Genomic DNA, 21,006 nt, shown 5'->3' on the forward strand with positions numbered 1-21,006 from the left:
GCAAGGCATGAACCGCTAAACTGCCCTTCCTCTGAGCAAACTGTACAGGCAATTGAAGCAGCTGTGCTCTTCTTAACCACAGCAGCTATTCTTAACGCAACCCAGTTCTAGTTCCCAGCGGCAGATGGAGGAGAAGAGTGGGGTGTAGAATTTTGGGTCTGCCCTAGATGAAGAAGCAGAGTTGTGAACGGTACTCAAGAGCCACAGCAGAGCCATTAGTGTTTAGAGTGTTAGGCTAGGACTGGGGAGACCCAAGTTAACCACTTGGCCATAGAAGCTCACCGGGTAATCTTGGGCCAGCCTAACCTACCTTGTCGTTAGGATATAAATGAAGAACGCTTGCTCTTCTTTCCTTGGAGGAAAGTGCGGTGGACGCATACATAGCTGATAAGATAAAACTTTATTTGCATTAGCCAATGGCCATAGCAACAGTAAAACATTACAGTACAGTGGTACCTCGGGTTACAGACGCTTCAGGTTACAGACTCCGCTAACCCAGAAATACTACCTCAGGTTAAGAACTTTGCTTCAGGATGAGAACAGAAATCGTGCAGCGGCGGCAGCGGGAGGCCCCATTAGCTAAAGTGGTGCTTCAGGTTAAGAACAGTTTCAGGTTAAGAACAGACCTCCAGAACTAATTAAGTTCTTGACCTGAGCTACCACTGTATATGAAGAAAAAGAAATTTGATATAAGAGCACAATTTAAAGTCCTGAATCAGCAGTCAGTTAGTGGCCCTTATTCTGATTGCCCCAGCTATGAACCTAGCAACCTTTGCTGTTTCCTGCTCATTTGGGATACATACATAGAGTTGTCTGCATGTTTCTATTGCTGTACTCTTCTTTTATGCTATATGTTTTATTTCTGGAATGCATTGAACTTTTTAACAGTTTTATTTTAACAATGCAATAAACGAGGGCAGAATTCTCAGAATTTACTGTGCACATGGCAGCATGTGCACCCACGCTGACATATACCCTTGCAGTGAGAATCCAGTGCCACCCATTTAATCCTGACTTGAGTTAAATCAGCATTTTTTAAAGACTCTTGAGCTCCACCCACTGGATCCCAGGCAGATTACTTGGCTGGGGGGTGGGGGTGGGTGGGATACCCTTCGGATGAAGGAGGAGGGTGACAGCCTGGTCCCTACCTCAAAGAGAATCCTCTTTTGAGTAACGCTTCAACCTCACTGAACCACTTCTCTTGTAGGGTAGAGGAAATGAAAGTTTTGTGCCATGGAAGCTGGTGGCGTTTTGTGGAAGTGTCTGCTTGGGGTTTTGTCATAAATAGTGGAACCAACTCTGCTTTCTGCACTCGATTCCGGCCTCTGATTTGGCAGGTTTCCTTATATTTAGGGCTCCTAACCAACTGGGAGAATTTTTAGTACATGAATCATGTACACTTACTACATGAATTGCTTGCTAATTGAGTTTCAGTATAAATAAGGTTTGCTTTCTTTGCCAAAAAGCTCAAAACGGAAACGAAGGTCGGATTTGCAGTTTTACGTGTTGACACTCGCTCTCAGAAGGAAAGTCAGTAACATACGGGCCTCAGAACAGCTTTCTGAAATACCAGCAACTTGGACCCTAACTTGGACCCCTAAGAAATAATTTACTTCTCCGTCAGCTAAACCTTTAGCTGAGTGATTTATAAAAGGACACAGGCCGTGGCGTCCACTCTTCCTCAAGCCAGCCCTCCACCTGAAATCCTCTCCCGTCTCTGCCATTTAATATGTCACAGAGGGTGTGTTCTGCCTCTCCTGCGATTAGGCAAAAACCCAGGAAACACAAACCCTGGATAAGGGCCTGGGCCCCTGCAAGCGAGTGCTGCTGGCATTAAAGTACACTTTGCCTCGACAGCAGCCCAGTGGTCAGCACTGTATGCTCCCAATTAAAGGTAAAGGGACCCCTGACCATTAGGTCCAGTCATGGCCGACTCTGGGGTTGTGGCGCTTATCTTGCTTTACTGGCCGAGGGAGCCAGTGTACAGCTTCCGGGTCATGTGGCCAGCATGACTAAGCCGCTCCTGGTGAACCAGAGCAGTGCATGGAAACGCCGTTAAGCTTCCCGCCGGAGCGGTACCTATTTATCTACTTGCACTTTGACATGCTTTCGAACTGCTAGGTTGGCAGGAGCAGGGACCAAGCAACAGGAGCTCACCCTGTCGCGGGGATTCGAACTGCCGACCTTCTGATCGGCAAGTCCTAGGCTCTGTGGTTTAACCCACAGCGCCACCTGCGTCCCTTATGCTCCCAATTACCTAGCTCAATATTGCCTACTCTGGCTGGCAGAGGCTCTCCACGATTCCAGGCCGCGAGTCTCTCCAGGCCCTCCCAGGAGATGCTGTTGGGATCTTTGCTTGCAACGCAGAAGCTAAAGGCCGTTCCCTGATGTCTGGCAGGTTAAATTTCATTACGTTTTCTATTATCCAGGCTTCCTGCAGTTGCTCTGGGTCTCGCAGTGCATTGTCACGGAGATAATTGCATCCCAAGTGGGAGACTCTGTTAACTTCAAAGTCCGCCGCTGGAATAGCCACCATTTGCCCCACTCCCACCCTGCTAAATTAGCAGGCAGGGTATAATTAATAACTTTTATTTGCCCAGAAGCTTCTATGTATTTTACTGCTCTCTGTGCTTTTGGAATTTATAATTCTTTCTCCTTGTTGTTTTTATCTCTCCCGCCCTCCCCCCAGCCGCCCCACAGTCCGTCTTTGCAAAGGGTTGGGGGGGGGGAGAATTTTTTCCCATCAGTTATGTATGGTGTTGTAAACAAAAATTTGCCCTTTTCCCTTATGGGGTATCCAAGAGCCCATATAGAGTTCTTATATAGGTTATATAGAAGAGAATAACAGAGGCCAACCAGAGAATATTGAGAAGCAAAGCAGCTAGTAAGCCTGATCTTTATTGAACTGTTGCAACAGGGTGCTCCCCTCATCTGCAGGAGAGGAGGAGGAACCCAGAAAAATGCTGTGCAAGGCCTTATAAAGACTTTTGAAATTGCCACCCTGTAGATCAAGACCACCCCCAGAAACATCATACATACATCACAGAAGGGGTGTAACCTAAGACCACCCCTCAGATACATCATACCTATATCACAAAAAAGGCGGCCTAAACAGAAATTTAAATGTTGTTTTTCTCCTGTCCTTGTTTATCTCCTGTCTGGCAGGTTATTTGATTGGATTTCCTGGGGAGCCTGGCCATTCTTTTGTAGGGATAAATACTTAGTTCCTGGGCCAGGTCACAGGCTCACACCCTATTAAAACAAAATAAAAAAATTCCTTCCAGTAGCACCTTAAAGACCAACTAAGTTAGTTCTTGGTATGAGCTTTCGTGTGCATGCACACTTCTTATCTGTAACTAACCCTATTAAAACACAGATATACCCTTAAGACAGGATTTGTGAAGGAAAAGACAATGGGGAGGCTTTTCCACTTTGACCTTGCAGAGAAAACATTTGCTCAGTTTAGGAATCAAAATGGTTTCAGATCGGTCTTCCTGTACTGATCTATGTACATGCGGTTATGAACATTACCATATATCGAAGACCTCAAAATTCCTATCACAAAGGCAAATGCATTTCAGCATCTGCAAGCTGAGAATTATATATATATTTTAAAAACCTGGTTGGATCCTGCAGAGGTGGGGGACCTCTGAAGAGCGTGCTGTTTGTGTTTTACGTGTTGAAAGGACACCCTGTTCTATTTCGCTGCAGAGCCTGGTGACTTGCCCGCCTCTTTATCTCTCCGCACCAAATGTCTCCTAACACTCCCTGCTTCTCTGCCTTTTGTCTGTTCCTGGTCTTGCATTCTGAGGAACCGCAGAGCAAATTTGGGTGAAGCTGATGGGCATGTTGGGGGCGGGGGGAGAGACAGAGGTTTTGTTTTTTGTTTCTTTCTGTTTTGGTAGTGATGTGTTGGCGTCAAAACGACCCTCGTGCAATCGTACAAACTGTAGGCGGGACAGTTTCTGTTATCTACTTACGTCCTAGAATTTCAGTACGAAACAAAACATCAAAGCAATTTACGAAAAGAATAAAACAATAAAATTATCAGGGAAAACAGTTACGAGCATCTACATAAAACATTTGCTGTCATGATTAAATGCAACGATAAACTAAAAACAGATTAGATGCGTATCAGCATTCTACATATCCGGGCAGCTTGTCCACTCAAAAATGTTTTTAGCAGGTGCCTCCCTGGTGTCAATTGGCAGGGAGTTCCAAAGTGTGGGGGCTACTGCACTAAAATATGAATTTCTTAAGAGTTCCCTGGGAAGAGGGATTGGTTGTTAAGCCACTCTCAGAATTACTGTTCTGTGAGGGGAATAAGGAGCCTCCTAACATCTCTCAGCCCCCTTAACAAACTACAGCTCCCAGAATGCTTTGGGGGAAGGTGTGAATTTTGAATCGTAGAGCTTTAAATGTGTGGTCTGAATGTGGCCAAAGTCTGATGCAGACGATGCTTGAGGTGACGCAGTGGCATCACACTGTGTGCATAGGGTGTCATGGCGACAGCATGTCACCCCAGGTGTCGTTTTTATTGGGCATGGCAAAGAAAAAGGCCAAGGTGTACAGAGAGCCTTCGGACACCTGGCTGGTCCCAGAGAGGGGCTGGATGGTGGTGCTGCTGTCCACAAGTGTCGGACGTGGTGGAATTTTTTGATTTGATTCATATACCGCCCTTCATCAAAAGATCTCAGGGTGGTTCACAAGATTAAAAACATAAGACAGGCAGACCTGTTTAGGGAAGCTTTTAATGTTTAATAGATTATTGTATTTTAATATTTTGTTGGAAGCTGCCCAGATTTGCTGGGGAAACCCAGCCAGATGGGCGGGGTATAAATTAATAATAATAATAATAATAATAATAATAATAATAATAATAATAATAATTCATTATCATTATTGAAGCACAAGTAAAAAGTCAACACAGAAAGCAACGAAACAGTAACACACACACACAAAAACACATTTAAAAGGCTGTAGAATATTAATCAGCCCAAGGCCTGTCTGAAGAGGAACGTCTCTGCCTGGTGCCTGAAGATATATAATGAAAGCACCAGGTGAACCTCCCTAAAGAGAGCATTCCACAGATGGGGAGCCACCACAGAGAAGGCCCGTTCTCATGTTCCCGTCCTCTGGACCTCTCATGGAGGAGGTACACGAAGAAGGGCCTCAGATGATGAATGGAGAGTCTGGGGTGGTTTATATGAGGAGAGGCAGTCCTTGAGGTATTGCAGTCCTGACCCGTTTAAGGCTTTATAGGTCAAAACCAGCAGTTTGAATTGGGCCTGGAAGCTATTTGACAGTCAGTGCTGTTGGGCCAGGAGCGTTGTCATATGTTCAAACTGTAAGGCCTGGTTACCAACCTAGCTGCCATATTCTGTACCCGTTGCAAGTTTCTCTACTGTCTTCAGAGGCAGCCCTGTCTATAATGTGTTGCAGTAATCCAGCCTAGTGGTTATTAGAGCCTTGAGAACAGTAGAAATATATACAGTGGTACGTCTGGATGCGAACGGGATCCGTTCTGGAGCCCCGTTCGCATCCTGAAGCAAATGCAACCCACGTCCGCACGGCTGTGCGGGTCGCGATTTGCTGCTTCTGCGCATGCGCGTGACGTCATTTTGAGCGCCTGCGCATGCGCGAGCGACGAAACCCAGAAGTAACACGCTCCGTTACTTCTGGGTTGCCACGGAGCGCAATCCGAAAATGCTTAACCTGAAGCTACTTCAACCCGAGGTATGACTGTATAAATTTTTTTAAAAAATTATCCAGTAGCACTGTAGAGACCAGCTAAGTTTGTTCTTGGTATGAGCTTTCTTGAGCGACAGCAAAGGATCCAGAGTACCCCCAAATTACGTACCTGCTCCTTCAGAGGGTGTGTGACCCCATCAAGTGCAGGGAAGGTTCACATCCATCCAGTCTAGGAAACCGCCCACTAAAAGTGCCTCTGTCTTATCTGGATTGAGCTTCAGTTTGTTGGCTCTCATCCAGTCCACTATCGAGGCAAGACAACGGTCCAGCACTTCCACTGCCTCACCTGCGGATGAAAACGAGAAGCAGAGCTGAGTGTCGTCGGCATATTGCTGACAACGTACTCCAAAGCTCCGAAGGACCCCACTCAGTGGTTTCCTGTAGATGTTAAATGGCATATATTATAATAGGCAGTGCTGTTTAGCAATGCCTACCCCCCCCCCCTTCCTCACAAAAGCGAGCTGACCATTCGGAGCCCCTGCTGCTCATTTGGCTCCGGATTACAAAAGGGGCCCATGACTCGCCAACCCACAAACCTCAGAAGGCTGCAAAACTGGGAACAAAAACAGCATGACATAGATGGAAAGCAGAAGCGGATTCCCTGCCCCCCCCCCCCGGATAGCCGAGAGAGCAGAGATATTTTGGGAGTCTCGGCCACATCCCCTTCCACGGCAACAAGGAAATCCGATTCGCCTCCTCCTCCCCCCCCCCAGCACCCCCAACTAACTTGCCCAGTACCTGCAAGGTGGTATTGTTGCTGCTATTAATGATGAATAGTGGTGGTGATGATGATGATGATGATGATGATTGCAGTGGTACCTCGGGTTAAGTACTTAATTCGTTCCGGAGGTCCGTTCTTAACCTGAAACTGTTCTTAACCTGAAGCACCACTTTAGCTAATGGGGCCTCCTGCTGCTGCCGCGCCGCCGGAGCACAATTTCTGTTCTCATCCTGAAGCAAAGTTCCTAACCTGAAGCACTATTTCTGGGTTAGCGGAGTCTGTAACCTGAAGCATATGTAACCCGAGGTACCACTGTACTTAATTCGTTCCGGAGGTCCGTTCTTGACCTGAAACTGTTCTTAACCTGAGGTACCACTTTAGCTAATGGCAGACTCATTCAGAAGTTTGTGGACTCTACTTCTGTGGAGGTTTTTAAGCAGAGGTCGGATGGCCATCTGCTGAGATTCCTGCATTGCAGGGGGTTGGACTAGATGACCCCTGGGTCCCTCCCAACTCTTAAGATTCTATGATTCTAAATGATCTGCTCTTGTGTGTTGATTAATACATATGTTCAACATCCTTGGGAATATCATTTGGGAAGGGGCGAAACCGATGGCCCAGCACTGACTCCAGGACATGTGAATGGGGCGTTTGTTTTTTGGGGGGTGCCTGCTGGGGCCCCCTCCTTTTAAGCTGGCCTCCCCTCCTGTTCCCTTGCGCCTTCCGCCTGGGGAAAGAGGCTTCTGTCTTCCTCCCATTTCCTGGATGACTTCTGCAGCCCTCGATCTGCAAGCGGTTTCACAGATGCTGGAATCTCAAGCAGCTGTGGGGTTGTTTTCGTTTCAGTTCGTTGCTGCTTTGTGGAACCTCCAGCAGAGCCGGCCGTCCCCTGTCCCCCCCCCCCCAGCCTTGCAGGGTGGTGCTTTGCCAGCATCCAGCAGGCCTGGGGTTTGGCTGTTTGGGTGCTTGCTGGCCACCCTGCTGCCCCTCTGCTAACACCGCTGACCCCGAGTGGCTCATGGCTCCTTAATGCCAGTGAGTCACGCCGGCCGCCCCTCTCGGCCAAGAGAATTTCTGAGGCTCTCGGCCTGTGGAAAAATCCAAGCGGCCCATCAGCTGGGGATGGAAACGGCCTGTCTGGTAAACCGATTGCGTCATCAGGCTTCCTGCATTGGCTCAGCATTCCCGCGCCTCACGCCAGCTCTCAGAATCTGACCCTTTTTGTGCCAGTCCTGCTGCCTCACTTGGGGGAACTGGTCCCAGCTGTTGTCTCATTTTCCCCTCCTGGTTTCTTGGGGTGGCATAATTACCAAGGAAGGTGGCATTTCGGAAGCAGCGTGGGAGGGGCAAGAATGCACACCCCCTGCGGTCCAGAGACCCATACAGACATAACGGGCACCGCATGGAATCTTTTCCACCTGTCAGGAGCTTTCTGTGCTCCTCTGTCACGTCAAGGGAGCATGGGAAGTGGAAGTGGTCACTGAATACAGTGAGGTTCTCTGCTGAAAATACATCTGTTTAAGTTCCAAGGTTCTAGTCCCCTTGACAGCGGAGAATAATAATAATATTTTTTTATTATTTATATCCGCCCTCCCCAGCCGAAGCTGGGCTCAGGGCGGCTAACAATACAATAATAATACAACATTCTAAAATCATTTAATTATAAAATTAATTCAAATCAAATTGATGGCAACCATTGGGCTAGAGTTCTGTGAAGATTGCCAAAGGAGGGAGTCAGTCTGTGCTTTAAAGCAATCTGGGTTACTAGGTGTAATCTCAAAGCTGGAGTGGTCTAATCAGATGTCTGAATTGCACACCTTCCAACATTTCTCTGATGAAAACAGGGACGTCCTATTCTGTTGTTGTTGTTGTTGTTGTTGTTGTTGTTGTTGTTACCCGGCCCATATGGGGTTTGCTTCTGGTTTACCCAGCCACTCTGGGTGGCTTCCACCATATATAAAAAGATAATAAAACATTAAACGTTTTTAAAAGCTTCCCTCTACAGGGCTGCCTTCAGATGTCTTCTAAAGGTTGTATAGTTTCTTATCCCCTTGGCTCAGGGGTCACGTAACTCCATACCCTCCTATGAAAATAGGGACGTCCTAAGGAAAAGCGGGACATTATGGGATCAAATCAGAGACTGGGATGGCTTCTGTAAATGTAAATTCCAGGCTGTCCCTGGAAAATAGGGGACACTTGGAGGGTCTGGAATTTCTAGCAGGCAGGATTTGGGGGCTGCCTTGGGAGCATGAGTAGATTAAAGTTATGCGGGGGGGGGGTAATCATTTGCATTATTTATACAAGCTGTTGAAATCATCTTTCTTTGATGAATTCTTTCTCCCATCATCCTTGGCAGCTCTGAGCAGGGCTGATGGGAGTTGGAATACACCACTACCTAGAACAGGGGTCAGCAAACTTTTTCAGCGGGGGGCCGGTCCACTGTCCCTCAGACCTTGTGGGGGGGGGCAAACTATATTTTGGAGGAGAAAAACGAACGAATTCCTATGCCCCACAAATAACCCAGAGATACCTTTTAAATAAAAGCATACATTCTACTTATGTAAAAACACACAGATTCCTGGACTGTCCACAGGCCGGATTTAGAAGGCAATTGGGCCGGATCCGGTCCCCAGGTCTTAGTTTGCCTACCCATGACCTAGAAGGCCGCAGGATCCTCACTTCCTGCTTTAAGCTCTTAATTCTCTCTCTAGTTCCGTCTCTCTGTTCTTAAACTGCTGCTTTATTTATTTATTATCATTTATTGCATTTATGTCCTAGCTTAGACTGAGAGAGGCAGTGAGTGGCCCAAAGTCACCAAGCGATCTTTATGGCCAACTAGGGGATTTGAACCCTTGTCTCTCCCAGTCCTGGTCCGACACTCTAACCACTGTGCCACGCTAGCTTTCTTTTCCTCTCCCTCTTCATCAAAAGTTCCCCCTCCAGACATTCCTATTCCAGCCCACCTCCCAACCGTTTGCTCCCACTAAGGAAACACCCTTAGCATGTTTTATTTGGTCAAATCCCTGGCCGCGATCAGCTGTTTGGGTGAATGCAAATTCACCATGATTCTCCACCCAGAGTATCTCACAGTGGTGGTGTCAGAAATCAGGGTAGAAGCAGGGATGTCTTGGATCTCTGCCTTCCTACCCAGGTGGCTTCTCCACCCATCCAGCTGTTAATGGAGAAATCTGAGGGCTCCGTTGGACAAAAAACCAAGGACACCAGCCAGGAATACCAGAGCAAAACAGCAGCCAGTAGGCTTGGTCTTTCTTGAAGACTGTCACGACAGGACTCCCACCTGCCACAAGGTGGAACAAGATGGAAGCCCCAAACAAAAGAGCCCCCAAACTTTTATTAGCTGCTAATCCCCAAGTTACACCCCCCCCAACTACATCACGGTTACATCATGAAAGGGGAGGTCTGGTAGCAGTAATCTGAGCATCCTGGACCCTGCCCCATGGTTCTCCTTGCCCTCCACCAAACACCCATCAAGTGTAACAAAAAAGATATTTACATTTCCCTGTTTCCCAGCCAAGTTAATCACACCCTTTTGTCCTCATCTGGGTTTGTTATTTCTGGAATGGCTACCTGTCTGGCACTCAGGTATCAGGATGCCAGGAATTATTACCCAGGCAGAGGGGCTGCTGAGTAGCTGAGCTCACATGTCTATATGAATTTCTGAAGTTTTCCCAGTGAGCCAGTACATAGGTACATTTATCAGTGAATTGTTACATTTGGTATCGTGCAGCAAAGGCCCTTTGAATAGATAGGAAGAAACTGTGATGAAGTGTTTTGTGGGAAGAAAATACCAAAAGTGATTGTGCTGATTTTGGTAGTGGGCTGCATGTGCATGATATCTGCTGGAGGGGCAACCCCCCCCCAACCTATACATAAATTCCTGCAACATGGCCACTGTCAAAACCCCTTGGGGTCTGAACTGGGCAGACTGCCAGAAACTGTGGTCCTTCAACTTTTTACAGAGATACATGTCATCATTGCTTGGACCTTTGGCCCCTGAAAGGCTGAGCCACAAAGGCAGCTGAATTCTGGGATAACTTTTAAACAGAAGATGGAATGACAGATGGAATCTGTGTACAGTACTCTGCATTCGCCAGGATCCTGGCCAGGGAAAATTTGGTGCGCGGAACTTGTCATTGGGGCGGAGGTGGCTGGTCCAGAAATCCAAAAATCAGAGCTGCTTCCTTTCGCCCTTCCCATGCCTTGCAGAGTGGGAAGCTCCTATTCCTTCCCTTGCTGTTTTTCCCCTCTAGGCTCAAGACCCAGTTTTGTATTTCATAGAATGGTAGAATCATGGAAAAAGGACCCCAAGGGTCATCTATTCCAACCCCCTGCAATGTGGGAATCTCAACGACAGGTTGCAGCCGGAGCTTTCTTCCCAGCACCCTGCCTTCATTGCCGTGTGTCAGAGGAAGGGAGTGGAAACTGCTATGGATTCACTTCTCCTTGCTCACTTGGAGAACCATTGACAGGAGAAGGTGGGGGAGCCACCAACTCTGATGGTTTAAAATGTGGACTGGAGAGGTTCATGGAGGAGGCAACAAGGCTTCTCTGCTTCTCCAACCTGGAAATGCTTCAGATGTTTTTGACTATAGCTTTCACCAGGCAGGAGGTTGACAGGAGGTACAGGGCTGATCCACAGTGCACGTCCAAAGCACATGGCACCCCCCCCCAAAAAAAAGAATCCTGGGAACTGCAATTTCCCCCTCGCAGACCAATTCCCCGCACCCTGCAGTTCCCAGGATTCTTTGGGGGCAAGATACGTGTTTTGAATGTGCATTTGATGTGCCTTTCAGTGTACGGTTCGGCTCTACCCATAGTCCAGATCCTCTGAGGGATGCCTCGCTTGTGCAACCAGTGCGCGGACTCACCGCAGCTGCTTCTCCTGCCTCTCTCCGCAGAGTTCGAAGCCAAAGCTGCAGACCACCTGCGCGGAGATCCAAGAAATCCGTCCCTGCACTCGCCTGGAGATGCCGGACCACGCAGACACCTTTGTACTCAAGATGCTGAAGGTATCCTTATGCAGTCGCTGCACTTATGGGAGGGAGGGAGGGAGGGAGGGAGGGAGGGACACTTCAGGGGCAGCTGGAGGATGGATGGCGGCTAACAGATTGAGGTTCAATCCTGACAAGACAGGAGTACTGTTTTGGGGAGACAGGGAGCAGGCAGATGTGGAGGACTACCTGGTCCTGAATGGGGTAACTGTGCCCCTGAAGGACCAGGTGTGCAGTCTGGGAGTCATTTTGGACTCACAGCTGTCCATGGATGCACAGGTCAATTCTGTGTCCAGGGCAGCTGTCCACCAGCTCCACCTGGTACGCAGGCTGAGACCCTAGCTGCCCGCAGACTGTCTCACCAGAGTGGTGCGTGCTCTGGTTATCTCCCGCTTGGACTATTGCAATGCGCTCTACGTGGGGCTACCTTTGAAGGTGACCCGTAAACTGCAATTAATCCAGAATGCGGCAGCTAGACTGGTGAGTGGGAGTGGCCGCTGAGACCACATAACACTGGTTCTGAAAGACCTTCATTGCCTCCCAGTACGTTTCAGAGCACAATTCAAAGTGTTGGTGCTGACCTTTAAAGCCCTAAATGGCCTTGGCCCAGTAGACCTGAAGGAGCGTCTCCACCCCCATCGTTCTGCCCGGACACTGAGGTCCAGCACCGAGGGCCTTCTGGCAGTTTTCCTCTCTGCAAGAAGTGAGGTTACAGGGAACCAGGCAGAGGGCCTTCTCGGTAGTGGCATCCGCCCTGTGGAACGCCCTCCCACCAGATGTCAAAGAAATAAACAATTATCTGACGTTTAAAAGACATCTGAAGGCAGCCCTGTTTAGGGAGCTTTTTAATGACTGAAGTTGTAATGTATTTTTAATCTCCTGTTGGAAGCCGCCCAGAGTGGCTGGGGAAACCCAGCCAGATGGGCGGGGTCTAAGTAAATAATAATAATAATAATAATAATAATAATAATAATAATAATAATAATTTATTATTCCTGGGCAGTATATAACTCCTGTGCTCTGAGATCTTCACTGGATGCCAGTTTGCCGCTAGGCCAAGCTGAAGGTGTTACTGTTAGTATTTTATCTTCTTTTTCTCTCCCCCTGCCACAGGTAAACACCTCCATGGATGTTGTATTTGAGGCTGGCGATGACCAGCAACTGCGTTCCTGGATGTGTGAAATTAAAGAGTGTCTCCATCGAGGGTAAGTTATTGCCCCACTACTCTCTGTTCCAGGGCTGTGTGAAGCAGATCTCCAGGTGTTTGTTTTTTTAAAAAAGAGGATTTCTAGTCCCCATGGCTGGAAGATAAGCTTGAACGTGTACAGTGGTGCCTCGCAAGATGAAAAGAATCCGTTCCGCGAGTCTCTTCGTCTAGCGGTTTTTTCATCTTGTGAAGCAAGCCCATTGACGGCTTAGCGGATTAGCACTATTAGCGGTTTAGCGGCTTTTAGCTGCTTAGCGGATAAGCGGCTTAGCGGCTTAGAAAAAGGGGGGGGGAGGGAAAAAATCCTGCAGGAACTCGCAATACATTTTCGTCTTGCGAAGCAAGCCCATAGGAAATTCGTTTTGCGAAGCACCTCCAAAACGGAAAACTCTTTCGTCTAGCGAGTTTTCCGTCTTGCGAGGCGTTCGTCTTGCGGGGCACCACTGTACAGTGATTTCTTCTGGAATATCTGAAGCAAGGGAGGCATTGGGCTGCCTTGATTAGCAGATGCAGAACGAATTAGACACGATTATCTTTCAAAATGCAGACTAAGATGGTTACAGGGTCCACCTTTTCCTGGCGCAGATTTTCTTTCTCTCTTATCGCGCGGTGCAGATCCAGGTTCGCATGCTCAGAGTCTCTCGCGTTGACTTTTGCTTCATGTATTGCAGGCCGTAAATCTAGGCCCTAAAAAGTGGTTCCGGGGCTGGTCCTTGGTTGGTATAAAGCGAGCTCTGGACAGAAGGGATTGGAAGACAGGGAAGTGCGTAGGAATGTTCCCCCAGCACCTCATGAGGGTTAGAAATCTGCTTCTTTACATAAAGAAAAGCCCGTCCTGAAACTTCCAACATTCAGCCTGATGGGTTGCCCTCAAATTCTAGAGTTATGACTGAGAAAAACTTTAGTCTATCCACTTTCCCCATGCCAGGCATAATTTATAAACTTCTATACTGTCTCTTGTTACTTGCCTTTTCTCTAAAGCCCCAAACACAGCAGGCTTTCCTTATGGGGGATTCATACTATCCTTGTTATCATTTTTACTGCCCTTTTTTTATCTTTTCCCAACTCCACACTTTCCTTTACTGGGTATTTCCTGTACTCTATAGCCTAGACTGACTTAGGGGTGAAAATGCCCAGAGTAAGGATGGCTTCTGTGATGAAAATAGCCATACCCGAAAGAAAACGGTGTGGAACTAGGTGTTCCTTGTGTGCAACGATGCAGGAAAGCTGAAGAATTGGTTGAGGAATTCAATCTTGATCTATTTTATTTATTTATTTAATTTATTATTTTATTATTTATTTATTATTTATCTAATTTATTATTTAATTTATTTATTAATTTAGTATTTTTAATCTCTTGTTGGAAGCCGCCCAGAGTGGCTGGGGATACCCAGCCGGATCGGCGGGGTATAATAAATCATTATTACTTGGACTGGGGAATCCATGTCCTTTCTGCACCTTCTCTTCTGCTTGGCTTGGGAAATTTGTTTTAAGCCCTGGAGTCCATAGGAAGCAAGAACTTCCTCTTGTGTATCTGGGGGTTTAAAGTCCTTCCCAAGACAGAGTGTGGGATGCCCAGGTGGATGCAAGGCCAGTCTGTCTCTCTCACGCCTCTTGGAAAATGTACTTCTTTTAAAGACGTCCCACTTCCTCTTGGGGCTTCCTCTTACTGAAATCTGCCAGGGGCAAGAAGTGGTATTGTGATTTGCAGAGAGCCACACTGTGATTCTTGCCAGGGGCAAGAAGTGGTATTGTGATTTGCAGAGAGCCACACACACACACACACACACACACACCTTCCACCAAATTTCAGGCTCCTTTTTGAGCTTGTAGCTGCAGTGCTGGGTGGCAACTGAACTCCCTGTGTACAAAACCTAAGAGCTATTACTATCCCAATCTGCCTGCTTCTCCAAGGTTCTCTGCCCCTTTTTCGGAGTATAAAATGGCTACATTAACACTGGGTGTTTGGTCAGGGGTAGCATAAATGTGCCAGGAAATCAGGTCCCAAACTTGTCACCAGTGCCAGGCCACTTGGTAAGTGGGGTGGTGGTGGTGAAGACAACCTGGGTGACATCTGAGCATGTAATCTGTGTGTGCCCAAATAGTTGTGCTGCACAAATCTCTTTCACACAAACACCTGTTCATGCACGGGGCAACTTGGACCTATGTTCAGTGCAACGTGTGAAGAAGCCTGTAATGCAAACAGTTCTCTTCCTCCTGCAAAGGTTAATTTTCAAGGCAGGAGTTCCCAAATTCTGGTCTAGGGATCACCAGTGGCCCGCAAGCTGCACAGTGTGTTTGAAGAATGGTGGAAGCAGCGCATGAAATAGTCCTTTTGATTTTCAGTTGCATTTTTATTGCTGCTTCTATTTCTTGCCTTGCATTTTGTTATTTATCACAGTATTTTCCATTGAGTTCTACGGAACTAAAATGGGAATGCAATAAAATACAAAGTAATAAATAACAGGAGCAATGATGATAGCAATAATAATGAACCTACAATGTCTACAACAGCATATCATGATTGCTACAACAAGCAGACAAATCAATAGGTGGTCAGCAATTTTCAAGTGATTTGTATAGGAAGAGTTTTGTAACCAACTCCAGGTGTTGGTTAGGAGGGTTAAGGCTAGTTTTTGAGGCAAGTGGTAGCCAAGGGGGAACCCTGTGAATGGCCCCTGCCTTGGACTCAGGAGAAGGCTTAGCGATGTGGTCCCAACCCCTCCTCAAGTCTGTGGCTAGCCCCAAGTTCATGGCATCCTTTGCGGAGTGAGCAGGGCCACTAAATCTGGCCTCTTTGCTGGCCTTGCACCTCAGGCCTAACAGGAGCACCAATTCTGAGGCCGTGTATTGATGACTTTCGCCACATGGCTTCATTTGCCTGGGTGTTCCATGTATTTGCTAACCATGTTTCCCATAAAAACTATAATAAAAGTATTACGATTCGACAGTAGTAAGGATGGATGTGATCTCACATGTGGAACCTCATATTGCAAAACCCATTTCCATTCCAACCCTTCTGACCAATGTGTTTTCCTTCATCTATAGGCTTGCTTACAAAGGCCTTCAAAAAAGTCTCTTTCCTTTAAAGTATAGTGCCAGCAGACTCACCACTGCCTTATGCTGAGAGAAAACAATATGGGTTTTTTCCTGGAATTTCAAGTTTTCCAGTCCTCACCCCCATCAGGGAACTCTTTCTTTTGCTTTTTTGCTTTTCTTTGCCTTATCTTTTGTTGCTGGCCTTGGGGGCAGAGACTTTATCTGCCCTGTTGGTGTCTCACAATCAGAAACATTCCCTCCTCTTTCAGGTCAGAAGGCGCCGATGTTGAGCTGATCTCGGACTCTCACTCGGAGGCTGTGACCGCAAGCCCCACAAACAGCAGCACGGACTCCCTGAACCAAGGTATTTGGGGCTCATCTGTAGTGAGGTCTGAGGTTGGAGGGGGCTCTTCTCCTATGCCTTTCAAGAAAAAGTACCAAGAAACATCTGGTTGAGCAGTTCAAGCTACTGGACTCTGGGGAACCAGCATAAGGGAGTTCCCCGATACTAACAAAGCTGCCTATTTTTTGTTTTGTGTTGCTAATTCTCTGGCTCTGCAAACTGTAAGCACTTGTGTGTGGTGCAACACGTTTTTACCATAGCTGCCTTGAGCTTTTCTGGGGGGAGAAATTGTTTAAAATGACAGCTGAGTCCTTCCTTCTCCCCCTAGGGGCAATGCCACCCAGCCTCCCAGACCAGAACAGCCAGAAGACCGACCACTACCTGACATCCTTCCCCTGGTTCCATGGCCCCATTTCTCGAGTCAAAGCCGCTCAGCTGGTTCAGCACCAGGGCCTTGACGGACATGGGGTTTTCCTCATTCGACAGAGTGAAACCCGCAGGGGAGACTACGTCCTCACGTTCAACTTCCAAGGAAGAGCAAAGGTACAGCGTCTCTTGCTGAGGGGACTCCCTCTGACACCAGTCAGTACTTTAGCAGGCGGGCTTTCATGACCCAAAACTGGAGCACTGTTGAAATCCCACTTGTACTTCATATCTAAATAGTGGGCTTTTTTAATGTCCAGGAGACTTGCGATAAGGCAGCCACATTCCGGGAGGATGTAGTCAAAGGAATTAACCGGACCAAAAACATTCAAAGGCACAGAGTTGGTTTTACTTACCGTATTTTTCGTCCTATAGGACGCACTTTTTCCCCTCCAAAAATGAATGGGAAATCTGTGTGCGTCCTATGGGGCGAATACAGGCTTTCGCTGAAGCTTGGAGAGCGAGAGGGGTCGGTGCGCACCGACCCCTCTCGCTCTCCAGGCTTCAGAAGCTATCAGCAAGCCTGGGGAGCCCGCGGGATAGCAGCCTGCCGCCCGGTGCGCAGAGCGCCCTGAAGCAGAGCGCCCCGCGCGCCGGGCAAACATCTGCAGCATGGGGAGCCCTGCGGATAGCAGCCTGCCGCCCGGCGCGCAGGGTGCCCTGAAGCAGAGTGCCCCGCGCGCCGGGCAGACATCGGCCAGCCCCACAAGCTCGGGGGACAGCAGGGAGGCGCAGCTGTTCCCCGACATGGTTTTGGGGGGGAAATAAAGGAATTTCCCCCCCTTTATTTCCCCCCCCCCAAAAAAAATTAGGTGCGTCCTCTGGGACGGAGCGTCCTATGGGACGAAAAATACGGTAATCTTTACCCAGGGGACAATATAAATCTGAATTTTAAGCCTCTTATTGGCAAGCTTCTGGAAATTCTTCAAGGATGGGACACTGACCACATGGTCGAGATATCTGGCATTTAGTGTTGATGGAAAAATTAATTACTAAACAAAAAATAACAAGAGGAATGAAATGAAAAGACAGTCTTTTAGTGGATTGGTATACTTTTATTATGTTTAGTGCAAGAGAGGAGAATGCAATTAAAAAAGAGAGAGAAAAATGAGTTGGACTACAACTCTCATGGCCATGGCCATGCTGACTTGCGCTCATGGGATTTGTGGAAGGTTAGGCAGTGGGGTATCCCCCGGCTCAGGTTATGGGATTTGCACATGCCCTTCTGATCCTTGCTGAAACTTTTACATGACCTGTATGAATTGGCTGCTGTCACTGACATGCGTCTTCCGGCTTCCTTTACCTTGGCAGCACCTCCGGCTCTCCCTGACCGAGAGAGGCCAGTGTCGTGTCCAGCACCTGCACTTTGCCTCCATTTTGGACATGTTGCACCACTTCCAGCGCTTCCCCATCCCCCTGGAGTGCGGAACGGCCTGCAACGTGCAGCTGTCCAGCTATGTAGTGGTTCTTCCACATGCACAAGGTAGGAGGCAGCTATGGCTGCCATTTAGCCTCTTCCGTGCATTGGGCCTTTTCCAACCACACTCGGCTTTAAGCAGGAAAATAAGGAGCGGAGGCAGACAGATGCACAGATGGCTGGGAATGAACTTGGGGAACTTTCCTCTCTTCATCATGCTAAGGCTGAGATCACTGAACACTTAAGTTTGTTAAGATTTTTACACCCTCCTCTGTTTTCTGCCAACATCTATCAAGGTGAAAGTGCTGTTTTCTAGAATTCCTGCTGGAACAGCTTCAGCAGGCCTTGGAGAATTCTAAGGCTCTGTCCTTCTAGAATGAGGAAGGCAGATGGCTTTGGACACTAGCGCTTGTGGTTTCCTTCCACTGTAATTTGGTGGGGGAAATCCCCTGCCATATCCTCCGCTCTCTTCCGCTTTCGATCACTCAGCTGGAAGGTGGAAGCCTCTACCTGCTGAACTGAGCTGGAGAAGTGTGTGTGCTTTGTATAAAAAAATAACCACCCAAATCACATCACCAACATATGATGCTTCTGCTTAGGTGCAAAGCAGGAATGTGTGTTGCTTAGGGGTGACAGAGCCTACTCCTGCATTGCTGATACAGGAATTGGAAACAGAAAAGAAGGAAGCTCTTAAGCTCTTAGCACCACCAAGGAACACCTAGCTAGCTGCAGACATGGATGACCTCAAAGCAATCAGGTGCAGTAGTGTAAAAGTTAGCTAGTTCTTGGTTTCCTTTCTAGTCATGCCAGCAATGACTACTGTAGGTCCATTCAGGGCTAGTAACTTTCAGAGCCTTGTCGAGAAGGGAGCAGAGGCCTCGCCTGCTATTTAGCTGCTTCCTGTGCTGCCCTTGCAGCTGTGGAGACATTGCAGCTTATCATGGTTCCTGGAAACATGGAAGCAGGCCATTGTGCCTATCCCCACAGTGGAGTTGTATGGAATGGCATATTTGGTGTTCTGTAAACACCAAAGGGACGCGGGTGGCGCTGTGGTCTAAACCACAGAGCCTAGGGCTTGCCAATCGGAAGGTTGGCAGTTCGAATCACCACGACGGGGTGAGCTCCCATTGTTCGGTCCCAGCTCCTGCCCACCTAGCAGTTCACATCAAAGTGCAAGTAGATAAATAGGTACTGCTCTGGCGGGAAGGTAAATGGGAAGGTTTCCATGAGCTGCTCTGGTTCGCCAGAAGCGGCTTAGTCATGCTGGTCACATGACCCGGAAGCTATACGCTGGCTCCCTCGGCCTATAGAGCGAGATGAGTGCCACAACCCCAGAGTCGTCCGCGACTGGACCTAATGGTCAGGGGTACCTTTACCTTTAAAGTAAACACAATATTCTAGTCCTTACAGCTAACGGTACTTTTTAAAGAGTCGGTGGGTCGTGCCTCCTCAAATATCAGAAATGAATTGACACTGCCTTACATTTTCAATGGCTGAAGATGTGGTCAGGTGTCCCATATTAGAAACTTGCCGTAGCAAGACTGTAAAAAAAAAGTGCATATACAGTGGTACCTCGGGTTAAGTACTTAATTCGTTTCGGAGGTCCGTTCTTTACCTGAAATTGTTCTTAACCTGAAGCACTACTTTAGCTAATGGGGCCTCCTGCTGCCGCCGCGCCGCCGGAGCACGATTTCTGTTCTTATCCTGAAGCAAAGTTCTTAACCTGAAGCAATATTTCTGGGTTAACGGAGTCTGTAACCTGAAGCATATGTAACCCGAGGTACCACTGTAGTTCTATAAACACCTGCCAAGTCCCATCTTACTCGCCTTTTTAGTTTAGAGAAAAGGCATAACAGGCGGCATGATAGAAGTGATAAAATTAGTAGTTTTAGCACTAGAACTTACGGACATCCAGTGAAGCTGTATGTTGGAAGATTCATGACAAGGAAAAGGAAGGACTTTGTCATACAGAATAAACTATGGAACTCTCTCCCACAGGAGGCAGTGATGGCCACAATATTGGATGCCTTTAAAAGAGGACTGGACCATTTCATGGAGGGCTATCAATGGCTCCTTGCCATGACGGCTCTGCTCTGCTTCCACAGTTGGCGACAGTAAAGCCACAGGAAGGGAAAGGGCTCGGGTGCTTGGGTCCTGCTTGTGGGCTGAGGCATCTGGTTAGCCACTGTAAAACCAAAATGCTGGACTAGATGGGTCATTGGCCAGATCAGCCTCTTGTAATGCTCTTATTTGTTTGCATAATCTCTACAGAGTGCAGAATTTGGCTTGCCTGTTCAGCATGCGGTTCCTGCCGCCCCGTCTGTGGAACGTCATATTCCCTTATGTCAGCATATTTTTAGGATATTCAGTGTAACTTCCCCTCATTTCTCTTCCTCCCAATGCAGGCTGCAGCAGCACAGTCCCACTCTCCCCCTCCGTCCACCGCTGCCACCCGGAATTCAGCCTTGTCCAGCTGAGCCCTTCCAGCTGCCCGCGGATCCACCTGGCTGACAACCTCCGACAGAGCTCCTCGGTGGAGCAGATATTCCACCTGGTGCCCCCTCCAGAAGAGCTGGCCAGCGGCCTGTGGCCCAGCAGCCACCTGACCAGCCCACCCACCACCCCTGCAACGCGCCAGTGGGACAATGATTACGAGATGGACTCACAAGGCAGGTCCCACCTGCGGGCGGTTAACAACCAGTATACATCCCTCTGACACAGCGGCATGGGGCAACAGCCTGCTTTTGCACAAGACTCTGGATAAATGTTTCAGAAAGCCACGGAAAAGACTTATTCCTCTTGGCTGCAGGCTCGTGCTGGGGCCAGGCAGCTGGGTACACTTGCCCCCAAGACTTGGAGGGCTAAGATGGCGGGGGGGGGCGCGGTGTACTAGGGACCGGCTCCTTTTTTGTTTGGGTTTATAACTTTATTCTAACAAGACTCTGCCCCAGGCCTCAGGAAAGCTCTGCACATGCCGGCTTGGCTGTGTTGGTTTGTAAGATAAGATTGATAACTCACTCCACTATGGATGTGACCCTTCGATTCGGCTTATTAAATGGCCTCTCTGTTAAGTTTTTTCACTCAATCCTCTCA

General features: G+C 48.1%; 1 protein-coding gene across 2 annotated transcripts in view; it reads left to right on the forward strand.

Moving 5' to 3' along the window:
• Positions 1 to 21,006, forward strand: part of SH2B3 (SH2B adaptor protein 3) — a 69,812-nt gene extending 48,806 nt beyond the window's left edge. For both annotated transcript variants that reach the window (XM_081868467.1, XM_081868466.1), the window contains exons 3-8: positions 11,392 to 11,502; positions 12,598 to 12,689; positions 16,000 to 16,094; positions 16,402 to 16,616; positions 17,808 to 17,979; positions 20,319 to 21,006. In XM_081868467.1, the coding sequence (XP_081724593.1) occupies positions 11,392 to 11,502; positions 12,598 to 12,689; positions 16,000 to 16,094; positions 16,402 to 16,616; positions 17,808 to 17,979; positions 20,319 to 20,629 (996 nt within the window). In that variant the 3' untranslated portion in view covers positions 20,630 to 21,006. The remainder of the gene's footprint in view (positions 1 to 11,391; positions 11,503 to 12,597; positions 12,690 to 15,999; positions 16,095 to 16,401; positions 16,617 to 17,807; positions 17,980 to 20,318) is intronic.

This window comes from Podarcis erhardii (genome assembly GCF_964252035.2).
Source record: "Podarcis erhardii genome assembly, chromosome: 7".
Taxonomy (NCBI): Eukaryota; Metazoa; Chordata; class Lepidosauria; order Squamata; family Lacertidae; genus Podarcis; species Podarcis erhardii.